We start from the raw sequence: 24,546 nt of genomic DNA on the forward strand, positions 1-24,546 counted from the left end.
AATAATTGCCTAAACAGACTAAGATCAATATAAAAAAGGAAGGTTCGAATTTGCTCAGCTATAACAGGTTGAATACGTAAGCGCTTGACGAGTTGCGATGCCGCGTTACACAAAAGAAACAACCTCGGGCGCTTCGGTCGCACAGCGATAACACGGCAGCCGATAACGACGTCGAGTAGGTAATAATACAATGCCAACTCGACACCCGACCTACCTATAACTATCGTTTTTCCACACTGTCTTTCCTCCACTCGCCAGTCCCACACCCAACAAAATGTTGCATGATAAAACACAACGTCCAACCCTTTATCGATAATTTTAAATTTTCAAAAAAGGCGTGTCGCATCACTAATTTTTTTAGGGAAAATATGAGAATTTATTTGTTGCAAATTTCCCTATTATTACGAATTTTATAAAATTAGAATGCTAAGCGACTAAATTAGGAAGTAGATGATTGTAAACAATTCGGTCCGAACGATGGTAGAGAGAAACGAAATTGACACTTGAATTTATTAATTTAATAAAGATGTTATATTTTTCATAGTGTTTTGAATCTAGTAAATTTGTTTTTAAATTAAAATATAAAGTGCACTATTTATTGTAATAAAAACGTACTTAATACATTACCGTTAAATAATTAAAATAGGAAATGGGAACTAAGTTTTTAGTTTGGACCAAAATCTCAATGACACATCAGTGTAGTCGAGTGTTTTTAAAATGGCCGTATCATGCTCAGTGTTGCCAAATAAAAAATACATTTATCTTTTTCTTACATTTCGTAGGCAGTAGCATCACCTTATTGCTAGTGTAATGGACGTCGAGTCAGTTTTTAGGTTTCGCGTATTTTGTTTATATCTACGATAATCGGCGGCGCAAACTTTTGTAATCAGTTTTAAAAGCTTTCCTACGGCACAATAATGTAGTGCGTGCATTTAATTACAATCAAAATCGTGTGTTTTACGTATTATGTTCAAGCTTTACTTTGCACTTCTAATGTACTTCTACAATCTAAAGTAGCGTAGTTATTAGTTCTCATTGAATTGTTTAAAAACCCAATCTATCGTGTTATTTAAGTTCAAATGAACTTTATTTTGTTATGATAGTTGTTTTTGTGTGAGTTTTACACTGTTATAAGATACGGAAGGGGTTTTTTTTCGTAAATATACTCGACACAAAATGGTCACTTGTTTGTTGTAAGAGCGAGGTAAGTTCCATGGCACAGTTTTATGTCTATAGTAATATTTTTACAGTTCTAGCTGATGTTGATAAGCTTTGTAATTACATTTTCACTTCATTTCGTGCATCTCTGAGCGGATTTACTTTATTCAATAAGATTGCCATATCTTTTTAACTTTTCCACCTTTCATGACATATTCATATATCGTAACAATTAAAGACCGGTTCATTATGATTGAAATTAAGTGTGTTGTTTGTGTTGAAATGGGTTTTCTTTTAGCTGTATGAATGCTAAGCTTGCCCTCGCTAATAACACTCATTTATTATTACTTAACCTATTTGATTGTTATTCTTATTTATATTATTAAACGAAAAGTCGCAAAACAATGTTGGAAATTTATTGATTTTATAATCTTAATAGCAAGTGATTTACAACATTCCCTGTCCAGTATTGCCAAAATAGAGGTATTTTGATATCCAAATTGATACAATATTAATTTCCAATTTGTTATGACCCCAAAAGTAAGTAAATATTCTTTATTTAAAAATACACTGTAAATGAAATACAGTTAAAAGCTAGGTAACAACAGGCGGTCTTATCGCGAAGAAACAATCTCTTCCAGACAACCTTTCGGAAAATAATTTTATTATACACTTTTATAATATTTATTTTTAAATATATAAATTAAAAAAAAATAAAAATAAAAATTTAAAGGCTATAATATATGGCAGTGTAGTGGTTGGTGTTAAGTTATTAGTAAGAGCACGTTTTGCAGTCTTATGGTAGCCTGTGGAACTCATTGATGGAAACACACCAATACATTGAGTTTAGGCTCATTAGAAAAGTAGTTCATAGATATGCAAATGAGAAGAAGTACAGTCAGCAATAAAAATAGCAATAATTAAATTAAATGAAAATGTCAGATAAAATATTAGACGGTCACTTCTTTTCTATAAAAATAAGCACATAGTCAGGCGTGGCTCACTCCGCGATTTCGTCGCTTTGCTACAGGTAGCTAAAAGTACATCAGTTCCACACCAATTTTGGTGGCTAGCCATAAGCCGCGCGTGGCGCTGTCGCCACCTAGCGGCCATTTCTGTCCTGATCATAACAGACGCGTTATGTTAGAGAGTGAGTCTTCTGTACCTAGTACTATTAGTTATTCTGTGACATAGTGGTTAATCTTACAATAGTACATAATAATTCATGTACAGTTGCCATCAGATATATCAGATCAGCCGAGGTGCTCAAATATATCTGAACATGCACTCTAACATCTTGACAATAGAGGCATGATCAGATATTTGTGACCACCTTGGCCGCTCAGATATATCTGATGGCGACTGTACATACAAGTCCAATTCTCACTTAGTCAGTTTTTTTATTATTTTTTTACACTTAATGTATTAGAATCCCTTTTAAGCAATAAATAATAAATATTTAAAAGTATAAAGATATTTTTTTACCTACACAAAAATGAAGTTTACTATACACCGTGTTTTTATTGAATTCCATTAACTTCGGGGTATGGTTAAGTACGTTTAAGAGAACTAAATGGCATAGTTAATTAAAAAAAATAAAAATATTATTGCTTTAAAAAAAATGTAGCATCGTATAAATTTGACATGTTCTCAGTTATTGATTTATGTATATTGTAATATGTACCTAGTATTTTATTTAGAACATGACGATCATTAAGAGATACTCGTACTAAGTTATTACCGTATTTTGTTTTGACATGAATGGATAAATTGTTGACATAAGATTAATTATTGCAAGACATTTTTTAATTTGTATGTATTAAATAATATTATGTAAATATGAATGACGATCATAATATAAATTCGTGTAGATTAGTCTAGCATAATTTATAATGTAATTTAATATTATGAGAATAAATATCTAAATCTAAATCTAAATCATATAGTGTTGTTGTAACATGGGCATTACATTTAACTCAACCAAACAATTGAAATCTGTGACATATCAATGTCATTTCGAGCATCAATCGACCGAGATTGTACTTAAGTTTAGTAGCAAATGTATGAACTCATTCTAAACACTAATCAATATGTAAACCGGCCCTAAGGCAAGTTTACACGCTTGTAGAGGCCTTATAGGAAAAAAATAAATTATTGATTATCTTGAAATGGAGTTAATTAGAACATCGGTGTCTTTGAGAAAGTTACTTGATTTAAGCTCAGGAATGCACCCTTGAAATTAACGGAAATCAAAAAAAACACGGTGTATAATAATCAGTTAGAATGGGGTTGGCAACTGTCAAAGGTTTGCATAGATGGCGCCATCATAGCTTGCCCCTTTTTCTATGAGATTTGGCTTAAAGGGCTGGCATCCATGGTATTAAAAAAACAAAAATTTGACACAATTCTAGGGATTGACAGGGCAAGCTATGATGGCGCCATCTGCTAAAAACTTCCACCGGCCAACCCCATTAACAAATATATGTTTAGTAAAATTGATGACACTCAGGCAAACTGCTGATAGTGCTGATTATCAGTCCCCAACCAAAAAAACTTGAAACTACTTAATTGTGTATTAAAAAAAACTTACAAGAAATCAAATCACCTTGGCCGTTTTCCTTAAAGATTATTTACCTTACTAACGTTTTCTATTTAAATTAAAGGGCAAATTCTAAGATACAGTGTAAATACCGTAGTTTAGGCTTTGGTAGTTCTTGATTTTTGTTTGCAAAGCTTGCTTATTATTATGTAAACACTAGCGACCCGCCCCGGCTTCACGCGGGTTATACACCTAAACCTTACTCAAGAATCACTCTATTGATAGATGAAAACTGCATGAAATTCTGTTCAGTAGTATTTGAGTTAATTGCGAACGTACATACACACAAACAGACAAATACGGCGGGAGACTTTGTTTTATAAGATGTAGTGATATAATGATAAAGTACATTAAGCTCTAGATATTCCTTTAACCCAGCGGTCGGCAACCTTTTAGCAGCCAAGGGCCAATAGTAGTTAACGGAGGTGACGCGGGCCGTACTTTGTTAATATTTATGACTTTATGACACATTGTCGTTTGTCACTATTACATACAAAACAGCCAAGGTTGCCGACCGCTGCTTTAACCTGTCCAAGCCACATCGCCTCTTTAAAGTCCTAAACATTCTGCATAAGTAAAAGTACAAAAAGATGTTGTAGGGGGGTCATTATTGCCATATCTCTACTCTGTATCTTTAGGTATCTAAATAAAAGTAAACAAACTATTTGTACATTTTCGGGTAGTTATAACATTTATTGGTTGACCAACCAAATACAAAACCGTCTGGATCTGTCACTGAACGACCTGACTGCAGCATTTGATCGTGTAATGTTTTCATCTACCCTCAACTGGCCTAAGGAGCCATTTGAGGGTAGATTTTGTTTACTTTTATTTAAATACCTAAAGATACGGAATATAAGGCCCACTTGCACCATCCCACTAATCTGGGGTTAAGTGGTTAAACCGTTAACGTAATGTCGAATTGTACTGGTAACCATGGTAACTCCATGTTTAATCGGTTAACCCTGGGCTAGTGGAATGGTGCAAGTGGCGCTAAGTGTGCGCTGTAAAGGGTAAAAATTAGGATTCAATAATAAATAAATACTATAGGACAATTTTACACAGATCGACCTAGTCCCACAGTAAGCTCAATAAGGCTTGTGTTGTGGGTACTAGACGATGATATATATAATATACACACATGTATAAATACTTATATACATAGAAAACATCCACAACTCCATCCAAACAACAAATATTAGTGATAAACACAAATAAATGCCCTTACCTGGATTCGAACCCGGGACCTCCTGCTTCGTAGGCAGGGTCAGGGTTAAATGTATTTAAAATGTATTGTTTATGTCATGTGATATAATTTCAGCAATCCTAAGATGGCGTTGTGCGAGAGCCAGTTGGACGTGATTCCTGTCAAGCGCGAGTCGTCTCCCGGCTCGGAAAGCAGCAAGGAGAGCCCCGATAAGAAGGCCAAGATGGAACCCAATGGAGACCTGTTTGGTAACTAATTTACACACATACAGTAAAAATAGAGTACATTATTAGAATCTTACAATGATGATGATATTGATGATGATGGTATCTCTCATCAGGGACATAGGGCTCTCAGAAGGGCGTTCCATTTTTCGGCCTCCTCCAGCTCCGCCTAGCTGAGGCCAACTAAACGGGCCCACTGATTAACAGTCCGCCGGACGGTATCGGCCTGTCAGTTGTTTGGAACTGTCAAAATTTTATTCTAACTGACAGGCCAATACCGTCCGGCGGACTGTTCAGTGTCAGTGTCAGAATCAGTGGGCCCCTTAATACAAACACAAATGTCAAAATGACGGATGAGGTCAAACGATTTTCTAGGCCTTGTTTGACTTAACAGGCATTTATGAAGAGTGCTATAACTGTTATAAGTTTTTATTTTAACATTTTGTTACAGTGCCCGGCGGGCTGCCCCTGGGTGTGGACTACAGGTCCCCCGTCTCCCACTTCGTGCCTCCGGAGCTGGCTGGCTATGCGGCCAAACCGAAGCCGGAGGCGCCTATCGTCACAACACGTAACTATTCTTACTGACATTTATTCTAAATTCTCAAAATGATGAACCATGATGCCTTGGGGTCCCTAAAGTGACGTCTATAGTTCCTAAAACGACTTCTATAGCCCCTAAAACAAAGCCTTTGGTCTCTAAAAATGATGCCGTTGGCTCCTAAAATGGCTACTCACTAATAGTCCTGAATAATAATTATGACAAAGACAGTAGGTACCTACAACCCTGAGTATAATAGGTCCCCCGTCTCCCACTTCGTGCCTCCGGAGCTGGCTGGCTATGCGGCCAAACCGAAGCCGGAGGCGCCTATCGTCACAACACGTAACTATTCTTACTGACATTTATTCTAAATTCTCAAAATGATGAACCATGATGCCTTGGGGTCCCTAAAGTGACGTCTATAGTTCCTAAAACGACTTCTATAGCCCCTAAAACAAAGCCTTTGGTCTCTAAAAATGATGCCGTTGGCTCCTAAAATGGCTACTCACTAATAGTCCTGAATAATAATTATGACAAAGACAGTAGGTACCTACAACCCTGAGTATAATAGGTCCCCCGTCTCCCACTTCGTGCCTCCGGAGCTGGCTGGCTATGCGGCCAAACCGAAGCCGGAGGCGCCTGTCGTCACAACACGTAACTATTTTTACTGACATTTATTCTAAATTCTCAAAATGATGCCTTGGATCCCTAACGTGACGTCTAAAATACCTAAAACGACTTCTTTAGGAATGAAGTTATTTTTTAGCCACGCTGTATATACCTAAAGGGGCCCACTGATTAACAGTCCGCCGGACGGTATCGGCCTGTCAGTTGTTCGGATCTGTCAAAATATTGTTCTAACTGACAGGCGGATACCGTCCGGCGGACTGTTAATCAGTGGGCCCCTTAACTGAATGAGGACTACTTTATAGTTACAAGTTTAAAAACTTGTTCTCATTTTTTACCTCCGGATCTTTGCGGTGAAATTAAAAGACAGGCCACACCGGCTAAAATGTTGGAGCCGCGCACGTCACGCAAGCGGTGTGTCGTCTCTCATAAGGAACTGTATATTACTACGCACACGCACCCGGTGTGCACAGGCCATAAAGCTAGATGCGCGTGCTAGTCCAGTAAACATTTGTGGACTGTTACCATATATACACAATTATATAGCAGTAGCGGAGAGTCCACATAACTCGTATACCACAGAATGGTTTGCAGGTATTTATGGGCTACGGTAATTGCTTACCATCAAGCAATTCGTCTGCTCGCTTGCCTCCTATATAAGCCTAATAAAAGGCTTTCCTATTTGAGGCAATTGTGTTGTTAATAATAAGTTACGAAGTAAAAGAATACCAAATTAGCTTTAGGGCCTACCGCGAACCGCGTTCGACGTGTTGTCTCTCTGTCGCACTTGTAAATTCGTACTTAAGTGTGACAGCCTGACAGCGAGGCAACACGTCGAACGTGGTTCGCGGTAGGCCCTCGACTTGTCACTAAAAGCCTAAAAAAAGCTGTGTTTTTGGCAGACATTTCTGTACTGAACGAATAATATCTTGACGTCCCGTGACATGGGCAAGGGCAGCATCCGCTCGGTGTACCCCTTACATTTAATTAAAGTGTCAAAAGGGCCTCTACGTGTTGGCTTCGGCTCCGCGCACGCCTCCCAAAGGTCCGGAACACCATTGTTCCGTGATGGGAAAGACATACACTTAAATTTTATTTTAATCAGACTAAATAGGCCATTGTGAATGTATTTTTTCTCCCTAGTTATAATTTATATATCTATTGTAACTCCATTGTGTATAGATTTTGTCATAATTTATATACAATCCGTATTCCTCTCAAGCCCCACTTATAATTGGCAATTATAACTTAATTTAAAACAACATTTATTTTCTGACACAGAAATTACAGTACTTTATTTCTCCCCTCTTTTTTTGACCCCGTTTATTTTCTTTCCCCCCTAGCGGTGGCGGAAACGACGCCGGTGAAGCGTAAGCGCGGCAGGCCGAGGGTCGACAAGACCAGCCCCGAATACCTGGCTAATTTAGCCGCCAGGAAACAGGCTAAGGAGATGGGTGAGTACACAATTGGCAAAAAAAAAAAGTTGGATGAAATGAAAACAAGTGTTTTACGATTTTTATTATATTGTATTTGACTTAAGCTTTGGTTTCCCATGAAAGCGGTGCCGTCATATAGCGGACGCAAAAAGACGGCCGTTTTTTATGTGACGACATGTGGAAAGTTAAGGTGACAGTCCATTTCCAACGACAGCAGCACTACCATTCATTTTACTATGGAAATTTACAATAACACCGACATGTTCGTACTATATGTGCAGCTGCGGTCAGAAATGGAATGTTATTACTTTATTACCCTTGGCGTCATAACACACCGTCAGCCACCAACGTCAAACGAAAAGTATTCAGGAGAGAAAATGGACGACCTTGATTTAGCCTCAATAATTTACTTGGAAGATGAACTATCATCAGAAGAGGAAAATAATCGTAGTGCGGAAGATCATGTATTCAAATCTCGTGGTATAGAAGGTGCATTTGAGATTGTAGTAGAAATGGCTTCACCGCTATCAAATAAAACGTTCACGAAACTATCGACACCGTCAAGATGGCCGTCATGCAAATGGCGCCACTGCTTTTTAACGTTACGATGTCAATCACCGCCCTCTAGGAAACCGCGCCATTTGGTTTACATAGACAACGTTCTAGTGACGTCATTCACCGCTGTGTTACGGCCGCTATATGACGGCATGGCTTTCCTAGGAAACCAAAGCTTAAGGAGATGTCAATAAGCGTTGATAGTTACTATAGATCGCCGAGTTTCTTGCCGGTCCCATATTGGGATACCCTTCTCCAATTGAGGGGGGATTTAAAATCTTCTCGAGGCAGAGGTGTAGGGTTTAGAGCCGGCGTAGCTTTATTTGACGTTCATAAGCGCATTGTAATATGCCTACTTGAATAATAAACTATCTACTATATATATATTGTGTGTTTATACATTTCGGGCCGAATTATTTTGGGTGGTTAATATTTTCATTGTATTTCTAAGCAAAATTTATTTATCTCAATAGGTATACTTCTTTTATTTCTTAAATAGTCGCCCGTATTGAATTTACACACATATATTTGAGAATCTCAAAAACAAATCGAACAACTACCTAAATATATAATTTCATTTACAATGGGTTTGGCAACTGTCAAAGGTTTGCATAGATGGCGCCATCATAGCTGGCCCCTTTTTCTATGAGATTTGGCTTAAAGGGCAAATCCAGGGCATTATATTCCATTGAAACACAATTCTAGGGATTGACAGGGCAAGCTATGCTGGCGCCATCTCCAAAATACTTCGACTGGCCAACCCCATTGTCGATGTCCAAACAAATATACCAATTTAGTATAAATATGTATTATAAATGCATGCTTTTTATTATCATTATTTTACTTAAATACCTACATTTCTTTTTTTCTGATCTTATGTACGGAACGTCAGTTGATATTTACCACTAGCTTTTCGGCGACGGAAGACATCGTGAGGAAACCTGCATACATCCGCAAAGAAATTGAAACATGCATGTGAAGACTCCAACCCGCATTGGGCTCTCGCGCAAGAGAGTTGTGCCCAGCAGTGGGACGTATATAGACTGAATTCATTTTTATTTTTATACCTTCAATTTAATGTGGACTGTGTAGTGTGTACCCGGCTCACAATGGTAACAGTTCACAAATGTTGAATGCTATTAGCTCACAGTGGCGGCGCGTCAAACATATCCATAGGCAAGCCAGGGCTAATTTGGCTTACGTATTTCCTTTACAAGTCTGCTCAAACGTCCAAAAACAGGCAAGCAGGTGGGAATCGGCTTTTATGGACGCGCCGCCACTGTTAGCTCAAGACTTTTAAGAAACTAAATCAAATCAATATTAAAGAAAAATTAGATGATAGGGATTATATTTAAAAAATCACCCAAGTTGATTTTCATATGAGTACGAACCATACTGATCTAGCTCGGGGTCCCTTTGTTTGACATCAAGTTTTAAGTCAGTCACGAAACCGTTAACTTTTCAGGATTTTCGTAAGGTTATCCTATAGATAGGTTCGGTTAGGTTAGGTTTGTTTTATGGCATTCCTGAAAAGTTACGCGTTTCTGAGAAAAACAAATTATGACTAACGAAAATATGGAAAAACAATACATTATGACTTAAAACTTTTTGGGAAACAATAGAGACCCGTTCTACCTTATAGTTGGCAAGAGGGTGCCGTAAGCCCTTAAAAAATTGCATATTTTCGAGCAACACCGAGAAGGGAGTCGGCATTCGCACTATTTCCCCTCTGGCGAAACACATGCCCAACTGTGCATGCACACAACTAGCGCGGTGCGTGTTGTGACTCATCCGTACACAATAAAGAGATCGAGGTGTGCAAGATTTGTCTGACGTGTGTCATTTTCTATGTATTTGTCTCGTCATTACAGATTGGATTTTGTATGTAGTAAGTGAGAAGTGGGTGAATCAACTCTCTTGTCACTCGTTGCCATAGTTACGGTCTTCTGGGTCACTCTTAAAATACTAGTTTTTTCGTATTTAAATGAACCAAACTTGATTTTTTTGGTAGTTATAAGGCCTTTCCATAATGGGACATCTACTAAGCATGTTTGTAGAACATGATACGGCAGTTTTTCTAACAAACTATGCTAGTATTGTCTCCAGGCTGATGGGACAGAATAACAACAAGAAATAGTTCATCGACCCAAGTGCGACTGCACGTTTCCCGCAAATAATGGCAGAACGATTTGTACTGTAAGATATCGATTGGGCCTCTCTTCCGACGCGTCGGAAGCCGGTGTTGCTCGAAGTTGCATATACTTGTGAAAATTTCGTGGCCCAGTGGTCTAGGCATCTTGGACGCTAGATTGGTTTCCAGCCCTGGCCGCGTAGCCAACATGCCAATCGCTTACGCTTCGTAGCGATCGAAACGCAACTGTCACTGTCGCACTAATATGAAAGACTGATAGAGAGACACAAAGCGTTTCGTTGTCGAAGCGATAGCGATTGTCACCTTGGCTAGGCTGGCTGGGCCCTTAATAACCTTTTTTTTTCGTATTTGACGTATTTCGTATTTGAGTGTATATTAAATAAAATGTTGTTCCAGCGGCCGTTATGAACAATCGCAACGAGAGCGGGGAGAAGCGCAAACGCGGCCGGCCGAGGGTGGACAAAACCAGTCCGGAATATTTGGCCAGAAAACGCGCTAGAGAGTTGGGTAAGTTATTATGAGGATGTTTTGTCTGTGGTTATTATATTCAACCCTTTGAACGCCTAGTTCACTAGTACATAATATACATATGTAGTGCATAATTCTATTCCATTGTTTCTCGGAAACGTTCATATTTGTCATGCTACTTCAGTCAACGTCAGTACTTCTTGTACCGAGATTGACTGAAATAGCAAGACACGTTCGTACAAATTTGAGGCAAGAATTTATCATAGATTCATGAATTTTCAAGTAAAGTACTTTTATTTACATTTTACACAATCAATACATATTTGATTTCAATAGAAAAACATATTGATGTGATTTCCAAAATTTATTTACATGCTTACATAGGAGAAACGCGGCGTGCTGCTCAAAACGGTAATTTATTTTCCCAATAAACAGGATGTCCGAGAAAAATCTGAAGTATCAGAACCATATTTTCCTGAGGCCGTTTGAAGCGAAGCATCCTGTATATTGTTTTTGACATATTTATAGCATATTTTCTCTTGTTCAGTAGCCCAGCGGACATAAGGTCCGTTTTGCATTCCAAGGGGGCTTATAGACCGACCCCGTCGCCCCCGTACCGCGCAGGCGAGGACTCATTTAAGCGGTCGGTCTATAACTAAGACATACTGACAAACGCCAAACGAAAAAAAAATGTATTGGTTTGATATTTCCACACATTATTTAAGTTTTGTATCAATTATGTATTCAAAGTCAAAGTCAAGTCAAGTGTGTGGTCAAAGAGAATTGAGTATAGATAGAGGCGTAATGTCAAAGTAAATTTTGTAGTCAACATAATTTACTGCAATATTTCGACACAGGACTAAAACTCTTAGAATGACATATGGCTATTTGACACATGTTCTTTCACTGATATGTGTTAAATATCAAACGGAGTCGCCATCTACTCGAGTATAGGCTAAGTATATCCCCAACTATTCGAGCATATAATTTTTTCATGATTTTTCGAGGCAATTTTTTTTTCTTAGAGTTTATTTATCTTATACGGAGATATATATACAGGGTAATTCACCAGTAACTGGCCGCCCTAAACTAAAAAACCGGGCAAGTGCGAGTCGGACTCGCGCACGAAGGGTTCCGTACCATAATGCAAAAAAAAAAACAAAAAAAAAGCAAAAAAAAACGGTCACCCATCCAAATACTGACCACTCCCGACGTTGCTTAACTTTGGTCAAAAATCACGTTTGTTGTATGGGAGCCCCATTTAAATCTTTATTTTATTCTGTTTTTAGTATTTGTTGTTATAGCGGCAACAGAAATACATCATCTGTGAAAATTTCAACTGTCTAGCTATCACGGTTCGTGAGATACAGCCTGGTGACAGACGGGCGGACGGACGGACGGACGGACAGCGAAGTCTTAGTAATAGGGTCCCGTTTTACCCTTTGGGTACGGAATCCTAATTAATTCTATTCACCTATAAATATAATTCATTTTAGTATAAGGTGGCTAGTTATTGAAACCTTATACTAAAATGAATTCTGTTTACAGGTGAATAGAATTCTTTTTTAGTTTAGGGCGGCCAGTTACTGGCGAATTGCCCTGTATACATGATTTCTGGGTCGTGATCCAGAACCACTTTTTCTGACTCTGTAAATGATCCACATTATCATATAGTAGTATTTGATTAAAAGATAATTACTTTAATAATTCTTATTTTTCAAGTAAAATTAATGTTATACTAAGTAATTATTGTCACCCTATGACTTTTGACATACGCTGTATGGAAAGCGACAAGACGTCACATTGAGTAGGGTCACCAAATAGGGTATTTTCCTACTAGTCAAATCAGTTACTTTTTTAGAACTTTCAAAACGATTTGCTAATATGGAGTTTATATGAAACATTACATCGTGACGTCACGGTCAACTCGTTTACTTTTTATACTTCTATCCGATTTATTAAATAGAACTTGTGTTTAAAAATAACTCCTATCTGTGTTTTTCTAATAATTATCTGGTGCTTTATTTCATGCATGGTGTAAAATAATTTATTTTAAATACAGTATAATACCCTATTGTATGCAAAAATGTTTTTTCCTACTTGTCATCTGGAAAATAATCATCATTATTGGTGAAAACCAATAATTAACAACATCATTAGGCTCATCTTTGGATTCTGTATGATGTCTGGCTCTCTTGCTCCACGACCCCGAAATCACCCTGTATATATCTCGGTATAAGATAAATAAAGTCTAAGAAAAAAAATGGCGAATTACCCTATATATATATTTGGTGTGCTGGTCAAAAATCGTGGGTTCAAATCTCATACACAGACTAGAAGTTAAAGTTACCATTTTTAAATGTTTTTTTTTTCCAGAGGCCTTAGAGAGAAAGGCCAAAAGGGAATACAAACGTCGAGGCGCTGGTGGTAAGTGTTATTAATTATTATTTAACGAACTGTACAGATTAATAATAATAACATCACGTTGTGCTAATTAGACTCACAATAAGGTGCTGGCAACATATTCTTTAAGGCGAGGTATGCCTTGACCGATTTCCAATTCGATTTTCAATTCAGCGAACTTCATGTGTTCGTGTAATGAGAGTTTCCGCGATCGAGTTATTCAATATACTGAAAATCGTAATTCAAGACAAAAACAGTAAGACAATGTTGCCACTTTTTACTAGCGCGTCTTGTATTTATGTAAAAATAAGTAAATAAAAGTACTTTTTTAAATAGTAGGAGTAAAATTACCAATAAATAAATTATCTTAGCGTGTTTTATTCATAAAAAGGAATTTACTATTTTACAAACAAATTATTGCAGTGGCAACATTGTCTTACTTTTTTTGGTTTTGAATTACGATTTTCAGTTTAGATGACATCATCGTGGCGAGAGGTCTAGCTGTCATAATCCACCAATCATGTTTTACCATGTTTTTTTATTGGTGGATTTTGACAGCAGCTGTCAAAAAGACCTCTCGTCACGGTGCTGCCATCTAGTGAAAATATCGATCGCGGAAACCCTCATTTTAAAATGCGTGGTTAAAATGTCTCGGGTTCCTTGTGGGCACCTTGTATATTGCTAGAATATTGAAGCCAAATTATCTACATATGTAGCGAATAATCCTTTCCCATCGTATTATCATGCTACTTCAGTCAACCTCAGTACTTTTTGTACTGAGACTGACTGAAATAGCATGACACGTTCGTGCGTTTCCGTAAAAATACAATGGGAAAGGATTATTCACTTCATTTGTCATACCACAAATGGGATCATCCACATATTACGTCACAGCAACAGGGGGTGGGGGGAGTTCAGAAAAAAATGGTACCATTTACTTTTTTCGAAAAACCATCAACTTTTGAGTTATTTAGATTTTTCATACAAATTTTGGGTGTCAGTTTTGTAACAAAATATCACATACAAAATGCGTTACAAAACTGAAATTTTTATTTCACAAAAACAAAAAAATTAAAAATTTATTGTAGGTAATACACAAAAACATTTTCAGGGGTGCTAAGATTATCCTAATTATGTACAATTGACAAAGTGTAGGTACCTCAGCTAAGAAGTATATTATATCAGGTTGCTCTGGTTCCTACACTAGGCTCAGCCTGTCTCGTAGGTAACCCAGACTCAAGTGAGTTTATACAATTGAAACTTAAAGCCAAGGAAGGGGAAATACTTACTAACAGAAATTATTTTTACAATAAATGAATTAAGACACAAACAATTGTAAAACTATCTTAAATTATAATAAAAATAAATTAACCTAGATAAAATTTAAACTTATCCATCAGCGTGCGACTCAATCAAGTTAATTGTTGCTAGTGAATGTGTGTTTGTGTGTGTGTGTGTGTATATATATGTCGTCCAAGTACCAGACATGGCGACGGTAACAAAGAAATACTTTTGCGTTTCAAATCAGATTTTATTGCTTTACTTCAAAATCACCTTAATAATTAATTTTACAATTTCAAATTTACACTAGGGACACGAGCGTCAGGCCGAAGCCACGTACCAAGCAATAATGATCCCCGCTCCATTTTGCACCTGCATTTATAGACGAACGCAAACAAGTCCGGTGGAGGGGCGGTGGGGATAGTGGCGCACAGGTGGCGTGACACCTGACTCGACCCGCCGCACGTGTTTACAATGGTACGATGACGTCGCGCCGTCACGGCCATGCTGACATGCGTACGTCCTCGTACGAGCACTTTCAAATATCTGGGAAAGAAAAGTAAAAGTTAATGCTCGCTCATCCTGACCCAGTAATTAGGAATTAATAAAGTGAAGAAGAAGAAATAATCGAGGGTGATCCTTCAAGTCAGAAACGCGACTGGTCCGGCCCCCTTGGGCCCTTCAGTATGAACTATACTTTTTTCTTCCTTTTTTTTTATTTTTTTTTTTTTTTTTTTTTTTCTAATCACTGGACCGACCTTTTGTTGTCCTTCAGTGTATGAAAAGCCTGGACCAGTCTATGGACCCTTCAGGACTACTATTGTCACTGGACCGACCGTTATTGGTCCTTCAGTACCCCTTCAGTTTTAACTGGACCGGATATTCTTATTACTATTTTTTTTTTGTAATATTTTTTTTTGACTCCCCTTTTTATGACTGTTTTTATTTTAATATTCCCTATGTACCATTGCATCAGTGATGACAAGCCTAGGCTGAGACTCAAGTGATTCTACTGAGGACGTACGAGAATAACGACTTTGTAATGTATTATCCGGAATCGGGTATACTTCATCGACTTGTATGTCGTTATTATTGTTAGTCGCCGTCACGTCATCATGACTAAGATTTTCTGCCACTTCTATCAAGCCAGATAGCCCACGGGGTACTTCACGTAATTTTTCATGGGAATATTTAAAGACTCTATTGGTTCCATTTACATGCGTCAATTCGTACCGGTCATTGTCTAAAATAGCAATGACTTTAAAAGGCCCCTTATATTTACGGTCCAATTTGGTTTGGTGCCTTTCTTCGCATTTTACAAATACAAAATCTCCTATCAAAAAGGGTCGTACTCGAGCTTTGCCTCTATTAAATCGAATGGTGTCTGACTGTGATTGTTTTTGGATATTATTGGATGCATTTAATCTGATTGATTCAAGGTCAAGCCGTTCGGCGCCATTCATGTTCGGAGATATTTTTGAGAGTTCTAATGAATTACCTTGTATACCAAACATTAATTCCAAAGGTGTGTAACCTGTGACTCTACAACGGGTACTGTTCAAAGCTAACTGAATATCTCCTAATTGGTCCTGCCACCGAACTTGTGAATCACACTCTACTATGGTTAGTAGACCTTTTAAAGTTCGCATAACGCGTTCAACTTGTCCGTTTGCCCTGCTAGCTCCGGTTGCAATGAGATGGAGTTCGATATTATTATCTTTACAAAAGTTCTTGAAATGAGTGTTGTCATACGATCGGCCCCTATCGGCAATTATTCGCTTTGGTGCGCCAAATAGATTAACTGCATTTTTAACAGCATTTACCGCGTCAGAACAGTTCAGTGTTACAGTGTGTTCAAGGAGGACATATTTTGTAAAAGCGTCTATGATAACAGAGCAATACTCTTTACGCTCACTTTTTCCGCTAAGTTTGCCAGTTAAATCAAGATGAATAGTATGCCATGGGATAGTAAGTTTTGGAATCGGGTGTAAACGGACTTGTTGAGCGCCTGACGCGCCCTTGGACGCTTTGCATACTACGCATGAGTCAATAATTTTTTTGACAAATTTTGACATGTTTTGGAACCAGTACAGGTCATATAATTTGTCAAGTGTTTTTTCAAAGCCAAGATGTTTTATTTCATTGTGAACGTGATTAATCGCAGACCAAATTAATGAACGCGGCAAAATAGGTAGCCATTTTGTAACTTTTCCACGCTCAATTTTCCGGAAGAGGATGCCTTGCCTGATGTCGTAGGTGTGTGTCGTAACTGAAGGGGTACTGAAGGACCAATAACGGTCGGTCCAGTGACAATAGTAGTCCTGAAGGGTCCATAGACTGGTCCAGGCTTTTCATACACTGAAGGACAACAAAAGGTCGGTCCAGTGATTAGAAAAAAAAAAAAAAAAAAAAAAATAAAAAAAAAGGAAGAAAAAAGTATAGTTCATACTGAAGGGCCCAAGGGGGCCGGACCAGTCGCGTTTCTGACTTGAAGGATCACCCTCGATTATTTCTTCTTCTTCACTTTATTAATTCCTAATTACTGGGTCAGGATGAGCGAGCATTAACTTTTACTTTTCTTTCCCAGATATTTGAAAGTGCTCGTACGAGGACGTACGCATGTCAGCATGGCCGTGACGGCGCGACGTCATCGTACCATTGTAAACACGTGCGGCGGGTCGAGTCAGGTGTCACGCCACCTGTGCGCCACTATCCCCACCGCCCCTCCACCGGACTTGTTTGCGTTCGTCTATAAATGCAGGTGCAAAATGGAGCGGGGATCATTATTGCTTGGTACGTGGCTTCGGCCTGACGCTCGTGTCCCTAGTGTAAATTTGAAATTGTAAAATTAATTATTAAGGTGATTTTGAAGTAAAGCAATAAAATCTGATTTGGAACAAGTATTGGAAACTTTATGTGTGATTAAGACCAAATTATCGACACTAATTTCAACCTTAATGCCCTCCTCGAGAATATCACGACCTAATATAACATCATCAGTCAAGTATTCGTCAGGTAAAACATGATAGGTTACATCAAATTGGCAATCATTTACTGTAGTCGGACATTTAATTTGTGATGAGCAAACCACGTTATTGGGTCCTAAACCTTTCAAAATAAATTTCTTATTCAACCTTTCACCCTTTATGAGATTGCCATAACTTTGTTTAATAAGACTGCATTCTGAACCTGAATCAAATAAAAAAGGTAATTGAACATCACTTATCTGTAACACACCTCGCGCCGACCTCGAACACAGGTTTACTTGTTTGGTGCCGCTGGTGCTGGCTGTGGTATCTTCTCTTTTCTTCCAACGCATAGGGCAGGCGCTAGCAATATGCCCTGGGTCGTTGCATATGTAGCAGACTCCGGTAGGTTTGGTCTGTTCCGTTTTAGTGAAAGACGACTGGTTTTTAGAAGTAAGACGCTGTTTTTCTCTGCAGTCCTGTCCACGGTGGCCAATTTTTCCGCAGAAATGGCATGCTCCACGAAACGTCGACAACCGTTGTTTCTTTGGGTCGTTTTCAGAACTAGAGGGTTCTTCCAGTTTCCGTTTCAAAGTAAAACTCCGGAGTGTGCGGAACAGCTGATGTTTGTTGTTTATAACCACTGAATTTAGTTCCCGGCGGATTTTGTCATCACACTGAGAAAGGACAGAAATAGAAAATCCAGTCATAACGTTTTCGGGTAGATTGGCATCTGGAATTTTTTCTATAAGCTGCCACAGACGCATTCCCGCTTCGGCTGGACTTTCCTTATCATTTAATCTAAATTTTATTACTTGATCGAAGTAATCCTGCATCATCATTGGTTTAGAAAATGATGATATCAACATTTCTTTAATGGTAGCCCAGGAGAGTTTATCCGGTTGTACTTTTGTAAGGCATGTCGCAGCTCGGCCCTTAAGAGAGTGCGTAAGGGCCAAAATCAAGTCCACTCCGTCTAGCTTTTTTTTCTCGATGATCAACTCACTTAGCAAACACCAATTTTCAATATCGGCGTCCGAGGTCTCCGGATCGAAAGGCAGCAACATTGTTCGTGGGCCAACTGCCGGGGTAGCAACATTATCAGCTATTTTTTGAAGGATTGCTTCAACACCAGTGGAAAACATGGTAAGAAGTGAAATTCCATCCGTATTATTTGAAGTTTGCTGTGGCGTGGGATCCGACACTTCTGATGTCGTCCAAGTACCAGACATGGCGACGGTAACAAAGAAATACTTTTGCGTTTCAAATCAGATTTTATTGCTTTACTTCAAAATCACCTTAATAATTAATTTTACAATTTCAAATTTACACTAGGGACACGAGCGTCAGGCCGAAGCCACGTACCAAGCAATAATGATCCCCGCTCCATTTTGCACCTGCATTTATAGACGAACGCAAACAAGTCCGGTGGAGGGGCGGTGGGGATAGTGGCGCACAGGTGGCGTGACACCTGACTCGACCCGCCGCACGTGTTTACAATGGTACGATGACGTCGCGCCGTCATATATAAATGTATGTGTGTTTGTATGTGAAAAGAAAAAGTGGTTATTTATCAACTTTTAGAAGTTCTTCTATGTCCTCTTAGGAAAGGGAGCTGAGCCATGAAGATATTTTTTTCTGAACTTCCCTAACAGACGACCGGTGTGGTCTAGTGACGACCGGTCTGGTCTAGTGGATAGTGACCCTGTCTGCTAAGCCGATGGTCCTGGGTTCGAATCCCAGTAAGGGCATTTATTTGTGTGATGAACACTAATATTTGTTCCTGAGTCATGGTTGTTTTCTATGTATATAAGTATGTATTTATCTATACAAGTATGTGTATCGTCGCCTAGTACCCATAGTACAAGCCTTGCTTAGTTTGGGGCTAGGTTTGATCTGTGTAAGATGTCCCCAATATTTATTTATTTAGTGTTGACTTTATTGTAGACAAACGGATGGATGAAGTTAGGCAGACGTTGAGCGAAAGCTGATACAGTTGGGGGAACTGGGACTTTGAATGTGCGTTTTTGTAGCATGCAGTCGTAGTTGGAGGACTTCAAGACTTCTCCGTGAATCCTTGATACCACACGGAGGATAAAAATACCACGAGCACTGAGGACATCCAGATCGCTGTACACTAGTTTGGTAGCGTATCTAATTGGTTTTCGAAGGGAGACCTTGATGACAGCTCGTTGCGCCCTCTCCAGAGTAATCAAGTGGGTTTTGCATGCTCCGCCCCAAGCAGTTATGCAGTATGCCAGTACAGATTGGCAGATGCTAATGTAGACTGTTCTGAGCAATGATTTGTTTGCGGAGTTACGTAAAATTTTAAAAACGTAAATAAGTTTGCGTACCCGATTTGCTGTGGTTTTTATGTGCTCCTTGAAATCCAGCTTCTCGTCAATTACTATCCCAAGATATTTTACGGAAGTAGCTCTGTCGATCGGCTGGCAAGAACAGGAAGATGTTGGTGATTGCGTTCGGTTACAAGTGTGAATTTTGATACTGGGTGAAATAGTAGGAGTAGGATTTCTTTTTAAATAGATAGAGATTCTGAGTCTAAATAACCCAAAAGTTGATGGTTTTTGGAAAAAAAGTAAATGGTACACTTTCATGTGAAAATACCCATTAACGATCTATCTTTTCCCTATGAAATAGTGTGACAAGGGAGTAGGGGGGTCTAAAAAGTCGAAATTTTGTGTAATGTAATTAATGGATGACCCCAATCGGTTTGGACACATTTCGCTTAAATTATGCCAGAACAGTACAAGTCTTACTTTTCGTGAACTTCATTGAAATATGGTTACTGATAGTCACGTCTGTCCTGCCAGTTTCTTCATAGCTATTACCAGTCTGGCTTTATTCATAAAGGCACTACAAGCCTCAATTAGCTATTAATCGTTTTATTACTCTGTCATTATTTGTAAGCAAAGGATTAAAACATAGTAACTAATTGTGGCTTGTAAAATTTTATGAATAACGGGTATAGCACTACCTCAAGAATATCACAAATACGCATAAGTCACATAACCTACCATGAGATAGCTTTTAAGAAATTCGCAGTCGCACAAGGCGTATATACAATACAATGGGTTATTAAAACTGAATTAATTACTATGGGAACAACACCGAAATAAAATTTTATTTCATCAATTATAGATATTCTCTATAAGACAGTTACTTGATTTATTTTCATATTTTCGTGGTTCTTATAATAAAAGTTGATTTTATATTAATTGAATAAACATAGTCCTGAATTGATAAGAATTAAAAATAATTAATCTTGCCTGTGGTATGAATAAAATAGGAACAAAAAGTATTTTTAAGAAAATAATTCAATTTATATTACCCATTTCGCTATATTTCCGAACATTATGTGTTTTAACACAGATTAGTTTTCTTTTGTTTATTCACTTAACACACATTATAATTAAAGTATTGATTTTGGGAAATAACAAAGATACACTTAACAATTTAATGATATTTGAAGGACCTATATACTAGTAAGTTCTATCTTTTTCTTTTAATAATGAGACTATAAATACAAGACATCAATTCCCGAAATCAAAACTTGTTTGAACCCAAAAAGTAACTTCACTACGAAATAAATAAAGCTTTTTTTTAGATGAAAAGGAAAACGTGAACTAGAAATGTTTTCGCCACGAAAAAAAAGCTTTTTTTCGCCAAGAAAAAAAAAGCTTTTTTTGTTTCGTATGTGTAATTCACTATCCATACTAACCCGGGACATCAGGAACACTTAAGAATCATCATTGTATTGTCATATTTTCAAGCTAAAGTACTGAAATCAACGAAAATACTTACGCGGTCGAGAAAGTTACCGCCAAAAAAGTCCCTCAAAAAAATGCCGCAGCGCGTGGCGCGAAAGATTGGCGACAAAAAGGTGGTTATCCGACGGAATACGAAATTGATTAGGAGGAAAGGTAAAGGTTCATGTTTAGGCCCGTGCATGTGCTCTGTAGGTAGTGCAACGGCTGAAGCTGATGAGAGGCACGCCGGTTTACTCGAGGAAGGCAAGCCGTATAAAAAAAATGTTTTAGTGAATGTCAAAAAACTAGCACCGGTTCGTAAACACGCTGTCTCAAGCTGGATTTTTAATGCATGAGGTATAAAATATTTTTTTGCAAAGCGCAGTAGACAATTTTTGCATTGCAAAAATATGAAATGAACATGTAATGGTAGAAAATGAGTTTAAAAAGTATATATTAAAATAAAAGCGAAGATTATTAAATAATTTATATTTATTTACATGAACGATTTACACACAATTAATATTATGATATACTTACAGTACAAAAATAGTAGTTGATTTATTAAATAATTTTTAACGTCTTCAATAAGTGTCTTCTTGAGTAAGTGTGCCTCTCAGATTCAAAGCATTTCTCAGCAATTTTAAATTATTTATTTAAAAATATGTTTCTGGGCTGATTGCCTTTAAATCGGGGTAATGCTAATAGGTGTTATTGTTACTTAATATTATGTTTATATGTAGACAGGAAATGGGTGTTTATTTAAAAAAATGTTGTGTTCTAATTTTGAACACAATAGAATTTCAGAGTTAAAAACTTACTTTTTTCTCACTCAAAGTTCCAAAATATCAGTTCCGGATTGTGACGTTTTTGACTTTTTACACGTATATTTTGTGACCTACCGGAAAACTGCAAATAAATATTTCTTAACTAAATTTAGAACTGGGGATCAGAAGTGGATTTTGAGTAAGAAAAATTTTTTTTAAGAAAAATAAGAAATAAATGAAATTGCTCAAGTTTGGTAGATTTGATCGTCGCATGGTAGTTTTTATTAAACTGATTGGTAGAAAACATATGCATCCAAATTTTACATTGATGTGTTGAGATGGGTTTACGTAGATAGAAATTTTACTAATGTATTTTTTACTAACATCACTAATTAATATTTGTATAAATTAGTATTTATGTTATTTGTTTATTGTATGTGTATGTAGTTAGTAAACGGTGAAATTGATGTTATTTTTGTAAAACAGGTATTTTGTGAAGTGAATATCTTTTCTACTTCTGCTGTACCTATCTGTTAAATTTTTTTTAGTTAGCAATACCGGTTCTAATTTTTTATTTCTTGTCATATTTTCAATACTTGTCGAGAATTTTCCTTAACATGTACATGCAGGTTTTAAGCCAGGGCATAGAGAAATAAGTAAGGATAGATGGCTCACTCCATACAAAGAAAAAACCTACTTATAAGAAGTTTTAACCGAGCTTTCTATGAAATATTATTCTCAACTTAATCTTTAGCAAGATGCCAATGGATTTTCATACATTACTGGCTTAGGGCGGGAAAACTGGCAAAACCGTGCGTCACCTGCTGCGCCATATGAGCTTTCAGGTTACCGTTGGTTTCTAGAATTAGAATGGTGCTATACAATACATACCTAGCCGGTATCTATGTCTATAGGAAACAATCCTATTATCGCCCGTAAATCTCAATGGGGTTGGCCGGTCGAAGTATTTAGCAGATGGCGCCAGCATAGCCCCTAATCCCTAAAATTATGTCTTACTTTTGTTTTTGTAATGGAATTTTAAGCCCTGGATGCCAGTTTTTAAGCCAAATAGGAGCATAGAAAAAGGGGCTAGCTATGATGGCGTTATCTATGCAAACCCTTGACAGTTGCCAACCCCATTGTTACCACCGGTAACAACTTAGTGGGAACGTGGCAAAACGACCAGCGATTCACGTTTCTGCATCTATTGGTCAGATATCCCTTCATATCCATTGCAAATGGACGCGGAAAAATAATTGGACACTTAAGAGCCCATCAACGAGCACACTAGCGCCACTGCTAAATAATCGTGATTATTTAAATTTAACGACAGGTATTTAAGCGTCCAAAGTTAAAACGGCCGTTTTTGTTTTGAGCTCATAGATCGACGAATCCAGCAACATAAAAACTAGTTTGATGTATTCAAAAGGTACTTAAATACACAATACAGTCCGAAGCGGCCCCCTTTTTTAAATACCTGTCGTTAAATTTAAATAATCACGATTCTTAAGCAGTGGCGCTAGTGTGCACGTTGATGGGCTCTTAATACGACACGAACACTTCTTGAAAACTATCCTGGAGGGGCGGATAGGACGCAAACGGGGTAGAGGAAAACCCAGACACAGCTTTTTGAAGCAAGTGAAAGAAAAAGTAGGGGTCGTGTCGTATCAAAAAGTCAAAGAGCTGGAAGGGAAAGCTGGAAGATAGTCCACCGACAAGAGAATAACTCTTAAGTTAATGATTGATTCCTTCATACTATGACGGGATATTTCGAGTATATGGGGCTCTGCCTGGGTTCGAGGCCTAATGAGCTTGTGTTTGCAGAATCAGCGGCGTCCTCGTCGGCCGGCGAGACCCCAAGGGTCAAGCGCAAGTATACCAAGCGAGCCCCTGGAGTTAATAAGGACTCGGTGAGTTTTAGGTGTTGCACTTGGCACTTATCTCAGGAGATTTATAGAGAAGTCGCGCGGGCAGCTCTCTTCCGGGCCGCATTAATCTAAAGTGGAGTTCAATAGAAATAGCAAATAATGTACAGATGTAGTGCATAATTGTTTTCCATCGTATTTTCTTGGAAACGTTCGTATAATAGCTGGACACGTTCGTATGTTTCCGTGAAAAAACGATGAAAAATAATTATACACTACATCTGTGAACAAAATATGACAGAGTTTGCAAATGTATGCATTTGACGTATAACCTAAACGTTTGACGATGGTAGTTTTTCATTTTAATATTAATAACATAAATTTAGAGTCTCGACCAACACCTAGAGAGACTCTCGCTGGGTGGTTGGATCAAGGGTCAGATGCAGAAGGCGGTAATTTTGGACACGGCGCGTATAGTACGTCGGTTCCTCACTCTGCGGCCCTGACCACCGGCAGCTTGGGCCAAGCCCCGC

The 24,546-nt window shown here is 38.0% G+C and overlaps 1 protein-coding gene across 4 annotated transcripts in view; it reads left to right on the top strand.

Annotated features, from left to right (window-relative positions):
- Nucleotides 1-773: 773 nt before the first annotated feature.
- LOC134802350 (zinc finger protein 37-like) overlaps nt 774-24,546 on the top strand; it is a 47,034-nt gene continuing 23,261 nt past the window's right edge. Inside the window, exons 1-8 of one of the 4 annotated variants that reach the window (XM_063774970.1) lie at nt 774-922; nt 5,079-5,212; nt 5,640-5,756; nt 7,697-7,807; nt 10,893-11,003; nt 13,341-13,391; nt 21,406-21,555; nt 23,973-24,058. In XM_063774970.1, the coding sequence (XP_063631040.1) occupies nt 918-922; nt 5,079-5,212; nt 5,640-5,756; nt 7,697-7,807; nt 10,893-11,003; nt 13,341-13,391; nt 21,406-21,555; nt 23,973-24,058 (765 nt within the window). In that variant the 5' untranslated portion in view covers nt 774-917. Of the gene's footprint in view, nt 1,205-5,078; nt 5,213-5,639; nt 5,757-6,049; nt 6,069-7,696; nt 7,808-10,892; nt 11,004-13,340; nt 13,392-21,405; nt 21,556-23,972; nt 24,059-24,546 lie in introns of those variants that run through there. The other 3 variants (XM_063774967.1, XM_063774968.1, XM_063774969.1) reach the window with 3 other exon arrangements.

Source organism: Cydia splendana, chromosome 24, assembly GCF_910591565.1.
Source record: "Cydia splendana chromosome 24, ilCydSple1.2, whole genome shotgun sequence".
Taxonomy (NCBI): domain Eukaryota; kingdom Metazoa; phylum Arthropoda; class Insecta; order Lepidoptera; family Tortricidae; genus Cydia; species Cydia splendana.